This window comes from Stegostoma tigrinum, chromosome 19, assembly GCF_030684315.1.
Source record: "Stegostoma tigrinum isolate sSteTig4 chromosome 19, sSteTig4.hap1, whole genome shotgun sequence".
Lineage (NCBI taxonomy): Eukaryota > Metazoa > Chordata > Chondrichthyes > Orectolobiformes > Stegostomatidae > Stegostoma > Stegostoma tigrinum.
The window spans coordinates 18,166,412-18,181,553 of record NC_081372.1 but is presented as its reverse complement, the minus strand read 5'-3'; the positions used below and the strand labels follow the sequence as shown (position 1 = coordinate 18,181,553).

Sequence of the window (15,142 nt, the reverse complement as noted above, 5' to 3'; positions counted from 1 at the left end):
AGTTCTAGGAATTTGCATTGATGAACATATTTTTGTAATTAATGTCTAATCTAAGTGCAGTCTGAACTGCACTGAAAGAATAGACAGAAAACTTTGCTTATCTTACACGACAGAACTTTGTCCCTTGCACCATAATCTCATCAAATAATGAAGGGTTGAAAGTGCAGTTTACAGGCTTAGCTTTCAATTTTACACATATTTCACTTGAAAGCAGTACAGAAAAGCAAGGTGAATGTAACTGGTTGTGACAATGCCTTTCAGAAATGGATGATTCTCAACTGCTCTCCATCTACTTATTCTCTGCAGAAAAGGCTGTCATCAGCTAGAAATAAGTTGTAAGAGATGTGGAGTGGGAAGTGGAAGGCAGCTGTGAGGGAACATTGTACAGTAACCAAAGTCCTTGAAGCTGGGCCTGTAGATGGACAAACAGCCTGGTGTCTAGTGCAGGTGCGCGAAATGTAAAGGTGTTGAAATTGGAGTCTTCCACTGGTTTTCTGGTACAAATGGATGTAGCCAGATTCAATGGTTGGTTCTTCCCATTCTCAATTTTTCTTATGTTCCACAAACATGTCATAAATCCATTTATAAACTGCAAGTCAAAGCTAATGCATTTACCAAAATAGGAAGAGTGGAAATTTGAGTATGTTTATCTATACATTTGTTGACTTTGAAGAGGCACAAACATTCCTAGTGTGAAGCTTAACAGTGTCAACCAGCTGATGAGAAGCCTCAGTCCTCTGTGGTCTAGCTTGCTGTAGCACTTAAAAGCAGACTAAGGGTGAAGAATGACTGGATTCATGAGCCTGTTGAAGTGAGGCAGCTATATTGGCTGTCACCAGCAAATGGGCTGGAGCAGACAAGGAGGGGTCTATTGAAAAAGGGACTGAAATGAAAAGGGAACTCTACTGAAAAGGGAGCTCAACAGAAAAGTCTCATAGAGAGAAGGGCTGCTTAGAAAGAAAAGTATAGAATGAAGCTGAAGAGAATGTCTGCTGACACCCCCAAAACTCTCTTAGCATGCATGTGCAAACTGCACATGTGCAGTACCTCTGCTAGTAGTGCCAGTGGTGTCATTCTTCCAGTTTGCTCACACTTAATGAGCTTATTTTGCTGCAGCCAACTTTTTTTTCACTGGCAAAGCATTTCACAAAGTGTGCGTGCACAGAATGTGACCTTTAAGAGGGATCTCTTAAAGAGAGATACTGTTGACACTTAAAGTGTTGGCAGCACTGGCAAGATCCTAGACAATGGTGGGAACAAAATGAGATGCATCTGTGGAGAGAAAGCAGAGTAAGGGTATTGGACTCCAGTTGCTCCAGCAATTTCTTTTTGTTTCAGATTTCCAGAATCCACAGATCTTTGTTTTATTTTACAGTCATGAGGGAAAAGGAATGTTTTACAGGAGGGTATAAAAATCAAAGGTTCAAGTATCTTTTACCTGGCGCCATCAGGAATGGACCAACCAGTCATGGTCATGGAGGATGTACCTCAACATGGACAGTTGCTGTAGGGCAGACTTTCACCCTGATAAGGAACCAAGAGTACCATAAAGCTATCAAGATCTCAGTTGGAAAACATTAATTGCATTCCTGATATTTCTTCACAAATCAGTATTTTTTTGCCAGATGTTTGTCCAACTCAGCTCAGCAACTGGAATGGTTTTTTTAAGATTAAGAATGAGGGGGAAGAGAAGAAGGAGTGTATAACAGCAAGTGAAGTGGAGATGTAGGGCCCAGGAGTCTGCAGCTGTAGTGTACGAAGTGAGGAATGAGTCTTCAGCATTTTCATGCAGTCTAGTGTGACAGAGAGAGAGAGCAGTCACCTATAGATGTTTGAATTACAGTGACAGCAAAGCTCTCACGTATAGGATGAGCTCTAGCTCAGGGCTTGCTCATCAGAATGTGACCCTGAGTAGGTTACCCACTGAGTTAAGTTTCTCTGTGCTAGTGGAGGGTGAGGAGGAAGGTATTGCACACTCTATGGGTCATGACATCCTCTCAGGTATATGCAGTGAGGTGCTGGTAAAGGTGGATAAGGAAAGGGGTATCAGGATGCAGAGCGGCAAAATAAAGATTTGTTAGCATTGTGAAGTTTTATTAAGGCGTTACTGCTTGTCAATGCTGGGAGTAGCTGCATGGAGGCTTTCTCACTAGTTGGCTGTTAACATCCAAAATCCGCTTTGGCACAGGCATGTCCCCAGCCAGCTGGTCACCCTGCTCTTCAAAGCGCATGAGGAGGCCTACCTACATCATGCATTTCCTCTTTGCCATTTCAATGACCCTCCCCAACAGTCTTCCTTTTACTTGCCTGGGTATACTTCTGCAGGTTGTGTGCATTCTTCTCCTCCTCAAGAGGGTGTTATGGACCAGACCAAACCCCCTCAAAATATATTAATAAGAATGTAATCGTCCAAGAAATCCCAACCCATACCCAAGCAGAAATATTTCATGCTTTTAGGCCCTCCTCCAAGCTTAGTCTCAAAGTAAACAAAATTCTGCCCCTTGTTTTATCTGCATATTTTTCAGATGTACTATTTCTTACCTACTGTGTGGTTTCCTAGGTAGCCAGTAAATAGTATCCATGGAGCCCAATTTTCCAGGTAAAGGGTTGCAGCTCTTTCAGCCACCCGAACGTCATGACACCCCAGACCTATTATTACGTCACTCTGAAACACAGGGACACTCAAACAGCCTTCTTGCACTCACTACCAGCGATTTCCACAGCAACAGTAATAACACAGAGTCTCAAAAAGCAATGTGAAATGTTACCAAAAAAAGATACACAACCTGAAATGTTATCTGTTTCTCCTGGAGGCATTAGGGGGCACCATATTCCCCTCCAACTCTATTTTCGATTAATCTCCTCCCTCTTTCCTTACCCTAGCCTTTTGCCATTGTTGCACTGCCCTGGTAGGTAGTGCTTGTAATTTGTTAGTTTACACAAGTGAGTTGGTGATGGTTTAATTAAAAATAAAGGAAGTCAGAAGAGGGACATGTTGGGGTAGTAGTAATGTCACTGGACTAGCAATTTATAAACCCCATGTAAATGTGTTGACAGCATGGGTTCAAGTCCCACCACAGTAGATGCTAAGATGTGAATTCAATTGTAAAAAAATCTGAAGTAACTCAAAGGGCACTTGTGGTGTAGTGGTATTATTTCTACCTCTCAGCCAGGGGGCCTAAATTCAGGTCCTACCTGCTCGAGAGATGTGGTCTAGCATCTCTGAACAAGTTGATTAGATAATATCGGGGCAGGTATCAGATCTTGTGGTGGGAGAGCATTTTGGTGATAGTGACCATAACTGCCTCACATTCTACATAGCTATGGAGAAGGAGAGGATTAGGCAAAATGGGAGGATATTTAATTGGGGAAGAGGAAACTATGATGCGATTAGACATGAGTTAGGAAGCATGGACTGGGAGCAGTTGTTCCATGGTAAGGGAACTATAGACATGTGGAGACGGTTTAAGGAACAGTTGTTGGGAGTGATGAGTAAATATGTCCCTCTGAGACAGGCAAGAAGGGGTAAGATTAAGGAACCTTGGATGACGAGAGCGGTGGGGCTTCTAGTGAAAAGGAAGAAGGTAGCTTACATAAGGTGGAGGAAGCTAGGGTCAAGTTCAGCTAGAGAGGATTACATGCAGGCAAGGAAGGAGCTCAAAAATGGTCTGAGGAGAGCCAGGAGGGGGCACGAGAAAGGCTTGGCAGAAGGAATCCGGGAAAACACAAAGGCATTTTACACTTACGTGAGGAATAAGAGAATGGTCAAAGAAAGAGTAGGGCCGATCAGGGATAGCATAGGAAACTTGTGTGTGGAGCCTGAGGAGGTAGGGGAAGCCCTAAATGAGTTTTTTTGCTTCTGTCTTTACGAAAGAAACGAACTTTGTAGTGAATGAAACCTTTGAAGAGCAGGTGTGCATGCTGGAATGGATAGAGATAGAGGAAGCTGATGTGCTGAAAACTTTGTCAAACATTAAGATTGACAAGTCGCCAGGCCCGGATCAGATTTGTCCTCGGCTGCTTTGGGAAGCGAGAAATGCAATTGCTTCGCCACTTGCGAAGATCTTTGCATCCTCGCTCTCCACTGGAGTTGTACCTGAGGACTGGAGAGAGGCAAATGTAATTCCTCTCTTCAAGAAAGGAAATAGGGAAATCCCCGGCAATTATAGACCGGTAAGTCTCACGTCTGTTGTCTGCAAGGTGTTAGAAAGGATTCTGAGGGATAAGATTTATGACCATCTGGAAGAGCATGGCTTGATCAAATACAGTCAACACGGCTTTGTGAGGGGTAGGTCATGCCTTACAAACCTTATCGAGTTTTTTGAGGATGTGACTAGAAAAGTTGATGAGGGTCGAGCTGTGGATGTGGTGTATATGGACTTCAGTAAGGCATTTGATAAGGTTCCCCATGGTAGGCTCATTCAGAAGGTCAGGAGGAATGGGATACAGGGGAACTTAGCTGCTTGGATACAGAATTGGCTGGCCAACAGAAGACAGCGAGTGGTAGTAGAAGGAAAATATTCTGCCTGGAAGTCAGTGGCGAGTGGAGTTCCACAGGGCTCTGTCCTTGGGCCTCTACTGTTTGTAATTTTTATTAATGATCCCTTAAAATGGCCACCCAAGTGGACAGGGTTGTTAAGAAAGCATATGGTGTTTTGGCTTTCATTAACAGGGGGATTGAGTTTAAGAGTCGTGAGATCTTGTTGCAGCTCTATAAAACTTTGGTTAGACCGCACTTGGAATACTGCGTCCAGTTCTGGGCGCCCTATTATAGGAAAGATGTGGATGCTTTGGAGAGGGTTCAGAGGAGGTTTACCAGGATGCTGCCTGGACTGGAGGGCTTATCTTATGAAGAGAGGTTGACTGAGCTCGGTCTCTTTTCATTGGAGAAAAGGAGGAGGAGAGGGGACTTAATTGAGGTATACAAGATAATGAGAGGCATAGATAGAGTTGATAGCCAGAGACTATTTCCCAGGGCAGAAATGGCTAGCACGAGGGGTCATAGTTTTAAGCTGGTTGGTGGAAAGTATAGAGGGGATGTCAGAGGCAGGTTCTTTACGCAGAGAGTTGTGAGAGCATGGAATGCGTTGCCAGCAGCAGTTGTGGAAGCAAGGTCATTGGGGTCATTTAAGAGACTGCTGGACATGTATATGGTCACAGAAATTTGAGGGTGCATACATGAGGATCAATGGTCGGCACAACATTGTGGGCTGAAGGGCCTGTTCTGTGCTGTACTGTTCTATGTTCTATGAATTAGGGAAAACTACTACAACAAAAACAAAGTTGCTGGAGAAAACAGAGTTAATGTTTCGGGTCCGGTTCTGAGGAACAGGAACTGGTTCTGAGGAAGGGACACCAGACTTGAAATGTTAAATCTGTTTTCTGCTTCACAGATGCTGCCAGACCTGCTGAGCTTTTCCAGCAACTTTGTTTTTGTTCTTGATTTACAGCATCCGCAGTTCTTTTGGTTTTTATTAGAGAAAACCATTCTTTTATTTTTGGTTCGTGGTGTAAATCAGATAAGTGATGAAATAAAAGTGATCCCATCTCCAGGGAATGGACAGATGCAGCCAGAGCTTTGTTTGTGTAGTTTCAGTTTGGTTCCTTCAATGGTGAAGACATGGGCACAGCATAAAGCTGAATACAGTTTGGTGTGAAGAAGTGGAACTTTTCTCCCTGTTTCATAGCACATATATATGTTAGGAAATGGCATATTATCAACTTGTGATTTTCTACTCAGTTGAGAGGGAAAACCAGTAAAAAAGAACAGTCATACCTGGAAATGAATGTGCTGATTGCACTGGAGCTACATTCTAAACGGTAATTGTATTCAAATAAGCTGGCATAGGAAACAGGAACAGTACAGGCTAGCGGACATTTCCAGAGGAGATCTAAGGTACATTACGAGAACTGAACTTTACTCCACTTTTGCCCTCTGCTATAGCTGACCTGAAAATGCTACCATCAAGGAGGAAAGGGTATTTCCTGCCAGTACCAGCTCCTCTCAATCTAATGAATTTTGTTATTTTATGGACTTTTTGCCATTGACATGTTTTACTTAATGAAGCACAGTCTTGTTTTACCACCCCACCCCAGAGCCTTCACAGAACATGGTACCCTAGTGACTATTATAGATTTTCTCACTCTGTTTATAAATTTGCAATTGCCGCAAGTTTCAGTCTACTTAAGCCCCTAAGACTTTGTTCTCTAAAACTAGAACTGTTTTGTAAATGTCTGCAGTAAATAATCATAGTTTGATAAATATGGACGATCTTTCACTTGTGAAACAGCAGAGCATAATAGTGATTACAAAGAGTGAAAGATCATTTTCATTTCATTATCCAGTCAATTTTTGTTTTCTGAGCACGACTTCATTTGACTGAAAATGCTATGGGCAATAAGACATAATTGAGCTTTGTACATTGTTTGAACTGCTTGAAGATGTGTATTCATAAAGACCACAAGCAAACTCTAGTTCAATACCACACTTCTGTTCACTATTGCCTCTTTCCCATCTGTGCAAAGCATTAACTGGGTTTCTGTCAAAAATAACAGTAGGCTAAACATGCACAAACATGACATAAATGGAGGTCCAAACATTCTAATTCATGCTGTATAACTGAGGAATTCTTGAGAAACACTAAAATGATACCTACACTTTGAATCATAGGATCCCTACAGTGCAGAAAGAGGTCGTTCAGCCCATCAAGACTGCACTAACCCTACAAACACCAAACCCAGTACCCCACCCAATCCCACTCTGGGACAATTTAACATGGCCAATCCATCTAACCTGGACTGTGGCAGGAAACTAGAGCACTTGGCAGAAACACAAACACAGGGAGAATGTGCACGCAGACAGTCACCCAAGGCTGAAATTGAAGCCAGGTCTCAGGCTCTCGTGAGGCAGCAGTGTTAACCACTGAGCCACCAGGCTGCCCATTTTGCAAACCTTGAAAGATTAGTAGGAACATGGGCCATTGTATACTTATTTCTCACTAGCCATCTTGGAGCTGGAATTACTTTCTATGAAATTTGAATTACAGTTTGGAATTCTAACATTTATAAATATCCCAAAGTACCTTCCAGGGGCACAAACCAGATTAAATTGATTGTGTCAAAGCAAGAGATATTAGCAGCACTGACTGGAATCTTAAAGGCAGATGTTTTAAGATCCGCCTTAAATGGTAAGAAACAAAAACAGATATTGCTGGAAAAGCTCAGCACATGTGGCAGCATCCATGGCGAGAAATCAGAGGTATGTTTCAGATCAAATTACCCTTCCTCAGAACTTTTCCAGCAATTTTTGCTGTTGTTTCTGATTTATAGAATTTGCCGTTTTTTTTGGTTTTTACTTAGACAGTACGAGATGGTGGGAGAAGTGTAGAGGTTGAAAGAAGGCATTTCAGAGCATAAGGCTGGGATGAGTAAAGGCACAGTAATAGTAGGCCAAGTGAATGGGCTATGTAAGAGACGAGAGTTGGAGGAATACAAAATCAGTCAGGGTCATAAGGATGAGGTGTTGAAGGGATTTGAACTGCAGAATGAGAATTTTGAGTTGGAACTAGCACTAGAAGCCAGGACTCAGCATAGGTCAGCAAACTTAGGCACGGTGGAGGAGTCTGGCCTGGTGCTAATTGAAATAAGGACAGCAGAGTTTTAGATTAGCTGAAGACTATAGTGCGAGGAGGATGGGTGGCTGACTGAGACACTTTGGAATAGTTCAGTCTGGAAATGACAAAAGTACATTTGAATGCATGACCAGTAAAAGACTGACGTCAGGATCATTGACAAGTGCTACTGTAGAGGGGCAGGTCTATAGTTTTTGTAACAAAGATGTTTTGTAGGTTGTACATTTAGCTGATAGTAAAGTAGCACACAGTCAATTCAATGTCAGTTTCAGCTTAAAACAGTAGTCAGGAAGAGGCTTGGAACCAATGGCATGTGAATGGACCAAGTAAATTGATTTGATAATTAACCAGTGAAATGCTTATCTCTGTGGATGTGCTAATGTGCAGTTTGTCTTCCAGCTAGTCACTTATAAGGGTGTCCTACCTTTACAAGAGGTTGACCCAATCGAAGGTAATTCCACAATACTAGTGCCCATTGTTTGCAGTCATTATCCATGCCACTCACATCATCGCCATCAGCTAAAATAAAGAACCAAACAATTTTCAATGACATCTTATTGAGGGAATACCATGTGGATGTTCAGTTAGCTTGCAGACCTATTGCAGCCAATTGTCTTCAGATGAGTATGTGTGCTTGATAATGTGGAGTTATCAGATCTAAGCTGGACAATGAAACACAATGACACAAAATAGTCCACAATGCGTGCTTGTATGCATCCGCACTTTCAATACAATTAACTTTCGTCTCTGAAACCAGGATAGGAGCACAGGCATTCGCCTTACGTCAAAATAAAATTGAATGATCAGTTTATAAAATATCTGAGAAATCCAACAGCCTTCACCAGCACTTTTAAACTGTGACTTTACACAAAGCTAGAGGTGGGTTGAAACTATTTTGTAATGCGGTACTAAATTAAATTAATAATATAACTTTTAAATGAAAGCAAATTTCAAACCATTTTACAGGAAAATACTCTCAAACTATATGTGTTTCAGGTAAGGCAATAGACATCCAAGCAAACTTTCTACGGTAACAACAGAGTTTTTCTAGAGATTATTAGCTAAGCTGCAACTTCTAAGAATCTACGTGTAAATTAGTATTGGGAAAGGATTTTTCATAAAAACCTAATTCATTACATATCTAACTACAAGCCTAAATTTAAATTTTAGAAACTAAATTGCCCTGCAAAGGGATGGATTTTGCGGTCAGCTGTGAAGCATCTGCAGTTGCTCCTAACTTCAATTAAAGCTATGTTAGTAGATACAGTTACCTCTGGGGCCAAACATCTACTTTTCCAGTTTAAATCTAGAAAATGTCAAGATGGTCTGTCCTATAGCTGTGGTGTCAGCCAACAGGGTAAACAACCTATCACACTGAAGTATTCTCATAAAAAGCAAACCAGGAAGTTATAAAAGATTATTATTGCTTCTATATTACATTTTCAAATAACAAAATAACTCAATGTGGTTGGTTTAAGATATCAGCAATTACATTTTGTGGGGGTGGTGGTCAGTAGGTTCCTGGGTGTGCTTTTGTGTTAAAGCATTTTGGTTTTGCTTTGGAACAAGCTAGCTAGAAGGGAACATTCCTTTCAAGTCAGGTTCAGTTAAAAGCTAAAAAGGTCATTTTTAAAAAGAATCTGCAGCTCGACTTCACAATTCAAATAAATGAAAAACTGCATCAGAGATGGTCGACAGAGGAAAATTGGTGCCTGAGGCTGACAGGGACCTGGAGGAATTGGTTTAGCGGATGATAGACAGGAGAGCCATTCTCTTTCCTCAGGGCCATCAAAGGAGATCACATCACCAGTCTACTCATCCAGGTCAGTGCAGGATCTACAGGTCAGAGCCATGTCTAGCAGTGGAGGAACAAAGTTTATGATCTTCCTTGCTCTGCACAGATAAATGTTTCTCTCTGCTACTGCATATCCACTCTACCTCTCATAGTGGCCCTACCTCCCATAAAGGCTCATGATCTCCTATTCTCACTACAGCATGATCGCTCAGTCACTCTCATCTTCCCCATCCCCCCAGATGCCTTGCCTCCCCTCTGCAATTCCTATTTACTCAGTCAGAACACTTCACCACTGTTCACCTCCAGCACCACCGCTAACAGCTGTGCCATCTCACTCAGTTTCTGCTCTTTCCTCATTCTCGGAAAAGGTTATCCACAAAGGGGCAGAGTTGGCCAAGGTGGGTGGTGTGGTAGACAACATCTGTTGTCACCTCCTTCAAAAAGAGACTGATCTTGACAACCAGTCAGACTAATTGTCAAATGCTGTGTTTCTTGTCCAACAACAACATTGTGAATTGTCAACTTTTTCTAAAGATACACAAGCTTCAACCCCTATTACTCAACTTCTTCGTTCTCTTGTCTTCTGCAGGCACAGGCAGCATCCACACAGCCCCCATCCATGAGAGAACAGCAGCCACCCCTCCACCTCCAAGGATGAAGACACAATTCCCTCAAAGGACGGCTATGCATTGCCTGTCCAACAGCTCACATGCTGGCACCTCAGGGAGTACAACTGCAAGACTAAAGTAGTGAACGCATTCTGGTGAGCATCTCACTGCTGCATCTGCAGCTGGTTGAGGATGAAACACCCCAGGCTGCTGGCACTTGGAGGATTGCCAAAGACCAGGCACCTGCTCAGCCCTGGGCTGGTGCGGACTCCATGGTATCGGCTATTAATAGCTTGATTGAAACACAGAGACGCAGGAGCAGCAGCCAGCTTTGTCAGAGACACTCAGGAAACTGGATGGAAGATTAGTGGACTCCTGTGTACCGTGCTGACTCTGACACACATGCATCCCGCTTTCTCCATTGACAAGTCGGTGGTCACCATGGAGACAGCCAGGTCCAGTAGAACACTTAGTGACTGCCAAAGACAAATGCAGACGTGCACTCCATCAATGTAACCATTGGTTCTCAGCATCAGCAGCATGGTGACAGGAGGAAGAGGGGCTTTCACTTCAATCCAGGGACCTCTTCCTCACCAGGAAACAGGATGGTGATAATAGACAGTCAGCCAGAGAAGGAACCCCATACAGCATGCCCCAAAAAGATTCCTTTTGGGACACTCCAAACGCGCCTGGTTCCACCATCTTCAAGCTGCTTGTGACCATCAGCTCTGAGGATGGTGAACCTGCATCTGACCAGGTCATTGTAAGCATGTCTGGGCCCTCTAGCCACAAGTGTCCAAACCTAGGTCATCTGTCCAAAGTTCCAAGAGCAACAAAATGCAGTCTGCCCTCACCCTGGCTGCTGACCCCAGCACTGCACCTGGATGTAATGGGAGGGAAAGGAAAAAGAATAAGGACATAGAAGTGGCACTGATGGCACTTCATCGTATATAAAATGTCACATTTAGAAATACATTATCACTTTATATCGTCACCTGTCTGGTTGACTCATATCAGCTGCAGCAACAAGAATGAGGTCGAGAGCCATCATTTCTTCGTACTGCACAATATTAGACCTCTGTCTGGAGGTGTGTTGTTCTTTGCCTGGTGCACATACTCACATAAAAAAAACATTGTGATGCTTCATTGTAGACCCCTAATATTGTGAAGACTGCCAAGAGTTTGTAACACTAACTTTTATTGCACAGCAGGAAAAACATGAAAAATCAAACCAATAAGCTATTTTCTTTACATTTAAGAATCCTTGCCTATACTATAATTGGATGATGACTTCAGCCAACTCAATTCCATTGGAAGAAATGTTTGTGTTATTAACTAATGAGATGTGGATGTTGTTGATTGGGCCAGCATTTATTGCCTATTCCTAGTTGCCCTTGAGATGGTGGTAGTGAGCTCCTTTCTTGAACTGCTGCAACCACTATGGTAAGCACGTCCACTTTGCCACGTGGAAGGGAGATCCAGGAGTTTTACCCAGCAACAGTGCTGGAACAGCGATGTATTTCCAAGTATGGATGGTTAATGGCTTGGAGGGGATTTTGCATGTGATGGTGCTACTATGTATCTGCTGCTGTTCTCCTTCAAGATGGTAGTAGTCATGGGGTTTGGAAGGTTCTGCATAAAATAACTTTGATGAATTTGTGTTGTGCATCTTTAGATAGTATGCACTGCTGCTACTGTTCATCAATGGTGGAGTGGGAGAATGTTTGTGGATGTGATGGCAATCAATTGGGCTGCTTTTTCCTGGATGATGTCAAGCCTCTTGAGTGTTGTTGGGGCTGCACTCATCCAGGCAACTGAGGAGTATTCAATTACACTCCTGAATGATGCCTTGTAACTGACAGACAGGCTTTGGAGAGTGAGGAGTTGAGTTATTTCCTGCAAGATTTTTAGCCTCTTTACTCTTTACACGGCCAATCCAGTTAAGTTTCCGGCCAGTGGTAAACCTGTTGATTGTGAGATATTTATACACAATAATGTCATCACTTATTGGAATTGGTTATTGAGTGGCACAACAAATACTTGCCACTTGTCAGCCCAAACCTGGATATTGTCAGGGTTCTATGCATTTGGATATAGCCTGGCTCAGTATCTGAGGATTTCAGTGCCAAAGTGTTTTGGAATGCCCTCAGTTGGTGACAGCTCCATACTTTGCTCTTTGGAGGACATTCCATTAAAGATAAATGGTGTTGAACATTGTGCCATCTTCAGTGAACATCCCCACTTCTGACCTCATGATTGGGAGAAGGGCATTAATAAAACAACTGAAAATGGTTGGGTCTCGGGCAGTCCTTTGAGAAACCTCTGCAGAGATGTCCTGGAACTGAGATGATTGGCCTTCGAAAACCATGACCATCTTCCAATATTCCAGGTATGACTCTAACCAATCTCTCCTGATTCCCATTCACTCCAGTTTTGTTTGGGACTCTTTGATACCACATATGGACAAATAGATGTCAAGTGCAGTCACTTTCATCTCACCTCTGGAATTCAGCTGTTTTGTCCATGTTTGATCCAAGGTTGTAATGAGGTCAGGAGCATAGTGACCTTGACGGAACTCTAACCGGGTGTCACTAAGTAGGTGCTGCTTGATAACACTGTTGGTGACACCTTCCATCTCTTCTTTGATGATCGAGTTTAGTAGACTGATGGGGTGGTAATTGGTTGGGTTGAATGTGGCCTGCTTTTTGCATACAGGATATATCTGGGCAATTTTTATTTTTCACATGGTTGGGTAAATCTTGAAGGAGAACAGCAGCAGATACATAGTAGCACCATCACATGCAAAATCCCCTCCAAGCCATTAACCATCTGTACTTGGAAACAGTGGCAAATTCTGGAGCTCAAGTTTTCAGTACAATTGCTAGCATGTTGTCAGAGCTGAAAACATTTGTAGTATCCAGTGACTCCAACCTTTTCTTGATATCAATTGGAGTGAATTGAATTGGCTGAAGACTGGCATCTGTGAAGTTACAGGACCTCTGTTGGAGTTGCCATGTTGTTCAGGGGCTGGGAAGATTCTGCATTCAGTAACCTTTTTCTTAGTTATCTTTACTATAATTGACTGTTTAAAATAGTGCGTAAATAGTATTCACATCCTTTGATTTTTGTATCATAAAATTCTTTTGTTTTAAACAACGAATCTTGTGACTTCATTCATTTCGTCCATTCCGGAGTTTTAGACTTCAAAATTAAAAATAAAAAGAAATCATCTACCAAGATCATAACAGTGCACCTGCTATAACCCAGCTTCACAATACTTAAGAGTCACATTTTTCAAGCATTTTAGTGAGGTTGACAAAATGGAACTTCATACCAATTCATTCACTGCTCATGGACGGTATTAAGCATGGTATTTATGGTGAGAAACCTGACTGTGGAAATGTGCAACATCACTGACAACAATGCCTGGGTTACCATGTCAATTTGCACTCTGTGGACTCCCAAAGTAGCTGTCAGTTTTGGTGGAGTAAGTGGCAAATGCTAATAGCTTTACCAGCATTCCCATTGCAAACCCCAAGCCAGTTATGTTGAGATAAGTTTGCAATGCCTCAAAACAAATTCACTGAATCTTTACACGTATCACATTTAACATAATTTGGTGAATATTGTAAGTTTGCATGAAAAGTCCCAGAGGCAAGGAACATGTTGATATCTAAATGATAAATTGTTTACTCCAATAAATCAATTACTCTCCTGGTTGTCTCACCAAAATATGTCATTATGACAAAAGAAAGAAGCCCTACTCTTCCCCCTTCTGGAATTTAAAAAAAATTGCTACTTTTTTTCCAGAATAGTCTCACTTCTAAGTAAAACTAAAACAATTCGAAGCTCAAAATTAAAGTTCATTTCGAAAATCGACAAACCGAATAGTTAAAATATGAAAAAATACGTTCATTCAAAGATCTATAATTATACCAGGGCGAAGAGATTTTGCTGATTTCAAGCTGTCTTGATTGAATGATTTCATCTCTGCATTGCGTGCTGTAACCTCCGGTGATGCACCAATGTGTACAAATCCAGAAATTAAATTAGTCTTAAGGTCTGAATTTTTGAGCAGGTATTGGGAAACAGTAAAATCCAATTGTGAATAAGAAGACCGTATAAGCCAGTTTTTTTTTAAAATTCGATTCCTTTACCTGGTTATTGTTGGATTGGCACGGCTGGGCACAGCTTCCAAGTTCTTCTGTCACGGCCAAGCATAGCTTGATCCCTGCCGCCTGGGGTAAATGCAGCATCTGCTTCCCTTTGTTTGCATCAATAATACTGTCATCTGATCTGTCAGTGAACATGGTGAGTTACCCTCAACTCGGATCTTTTCATTGAACATCTCCCCAGCGTCACGCCCTATTCTTCTCGCCCAAGGAGATAATATTTGCCTACCTCGGGGGAGGTGGGGGCAACTCAAGGGACATTACCCCACGCTGTTACTTTTGACTGTTGATACATGTGCCACTATAGTAACTGTAAACATGGCAAAACGAACGCAACGTCAAACCATGTTATAGGATCAACACAAGCTAATAAATATTTATGACTTTTTATGTGACAAACGGATCCTATTAAGTCGTAACAATACGATATTACATATGGCATGTTAAATCTTACATACACGCATGTCATGTTTTATTTAAATACCTTTATATCTTCATGATGCTTTTATATTTTTATTAAATGTTTATTCCATAAGGCTGTACATTTTTGGAGAATGTACCAATGTTCACTGTTACATTTGATATTACTGATTATATTTCTAAAGGTCTTTTACACTCTTAGCTTCAACTAGTGCTTATACGTTTATTTTGACTGCTCCCTGCACGTTCTCCAAACTTGGTTGTGCTCTTGCAATGACGGGCCTTGGTATTTCAAAATTAAAATCCATTGAATTATAAAGGGTCGGTGGCATTAGATAGAGATGTACATTAAGTCAGACAGAATGTGTTAAGAAAAATGTGTTTATATAGGGGCCCTCATGACCCAAGGATATCCCAATATGCTAGAAGCCAATAAAGTATTGTAGAAGTCATACTAAAAATGGTAACCATTTACAAACAGCAAGCTTTTACTAACAGCAAAATGCTCTGAAACAG

At 41.8% G+C, this 15,142-nt stretch overlaps 1 protein-coding gene across 1 annotated transcript in view; it reads right to left on the bottom strand.

Moving 5' to 3' along the window:
* Positions 1 to 14,111, bottom strand: part of LOC125461450 (uncharacterized protein SCO4629-like) — a 32,664-nt gene extending 18,553 nt beyond the window's left edge. Inside the window, exons 1-3 of the mRNA XM_059652753.1 lie at positions 13,971 to 14,111; positions 8,056 to 8,150; positions 2,542 to 2,665 (exon numbers count right to left, since the gene is read on the bottom strand). Coding sequence (XP_059508736.1) covers positions 2,542 to 2,665; positions 8,056 to 8,150; positions 13,971 to 14,022 — 271 coding nt within the window. The 5' untranslated portion in view covers positions 14,023 to 14,111. The remainder of the gene's footprint in view (positions 1 to 2,541; positions 2,666 to 8,055; positions 8,151 to 13,970) is intronic.
* Positions 14,112 to 15,142: the final 1,031 nt, after the last annotated feature.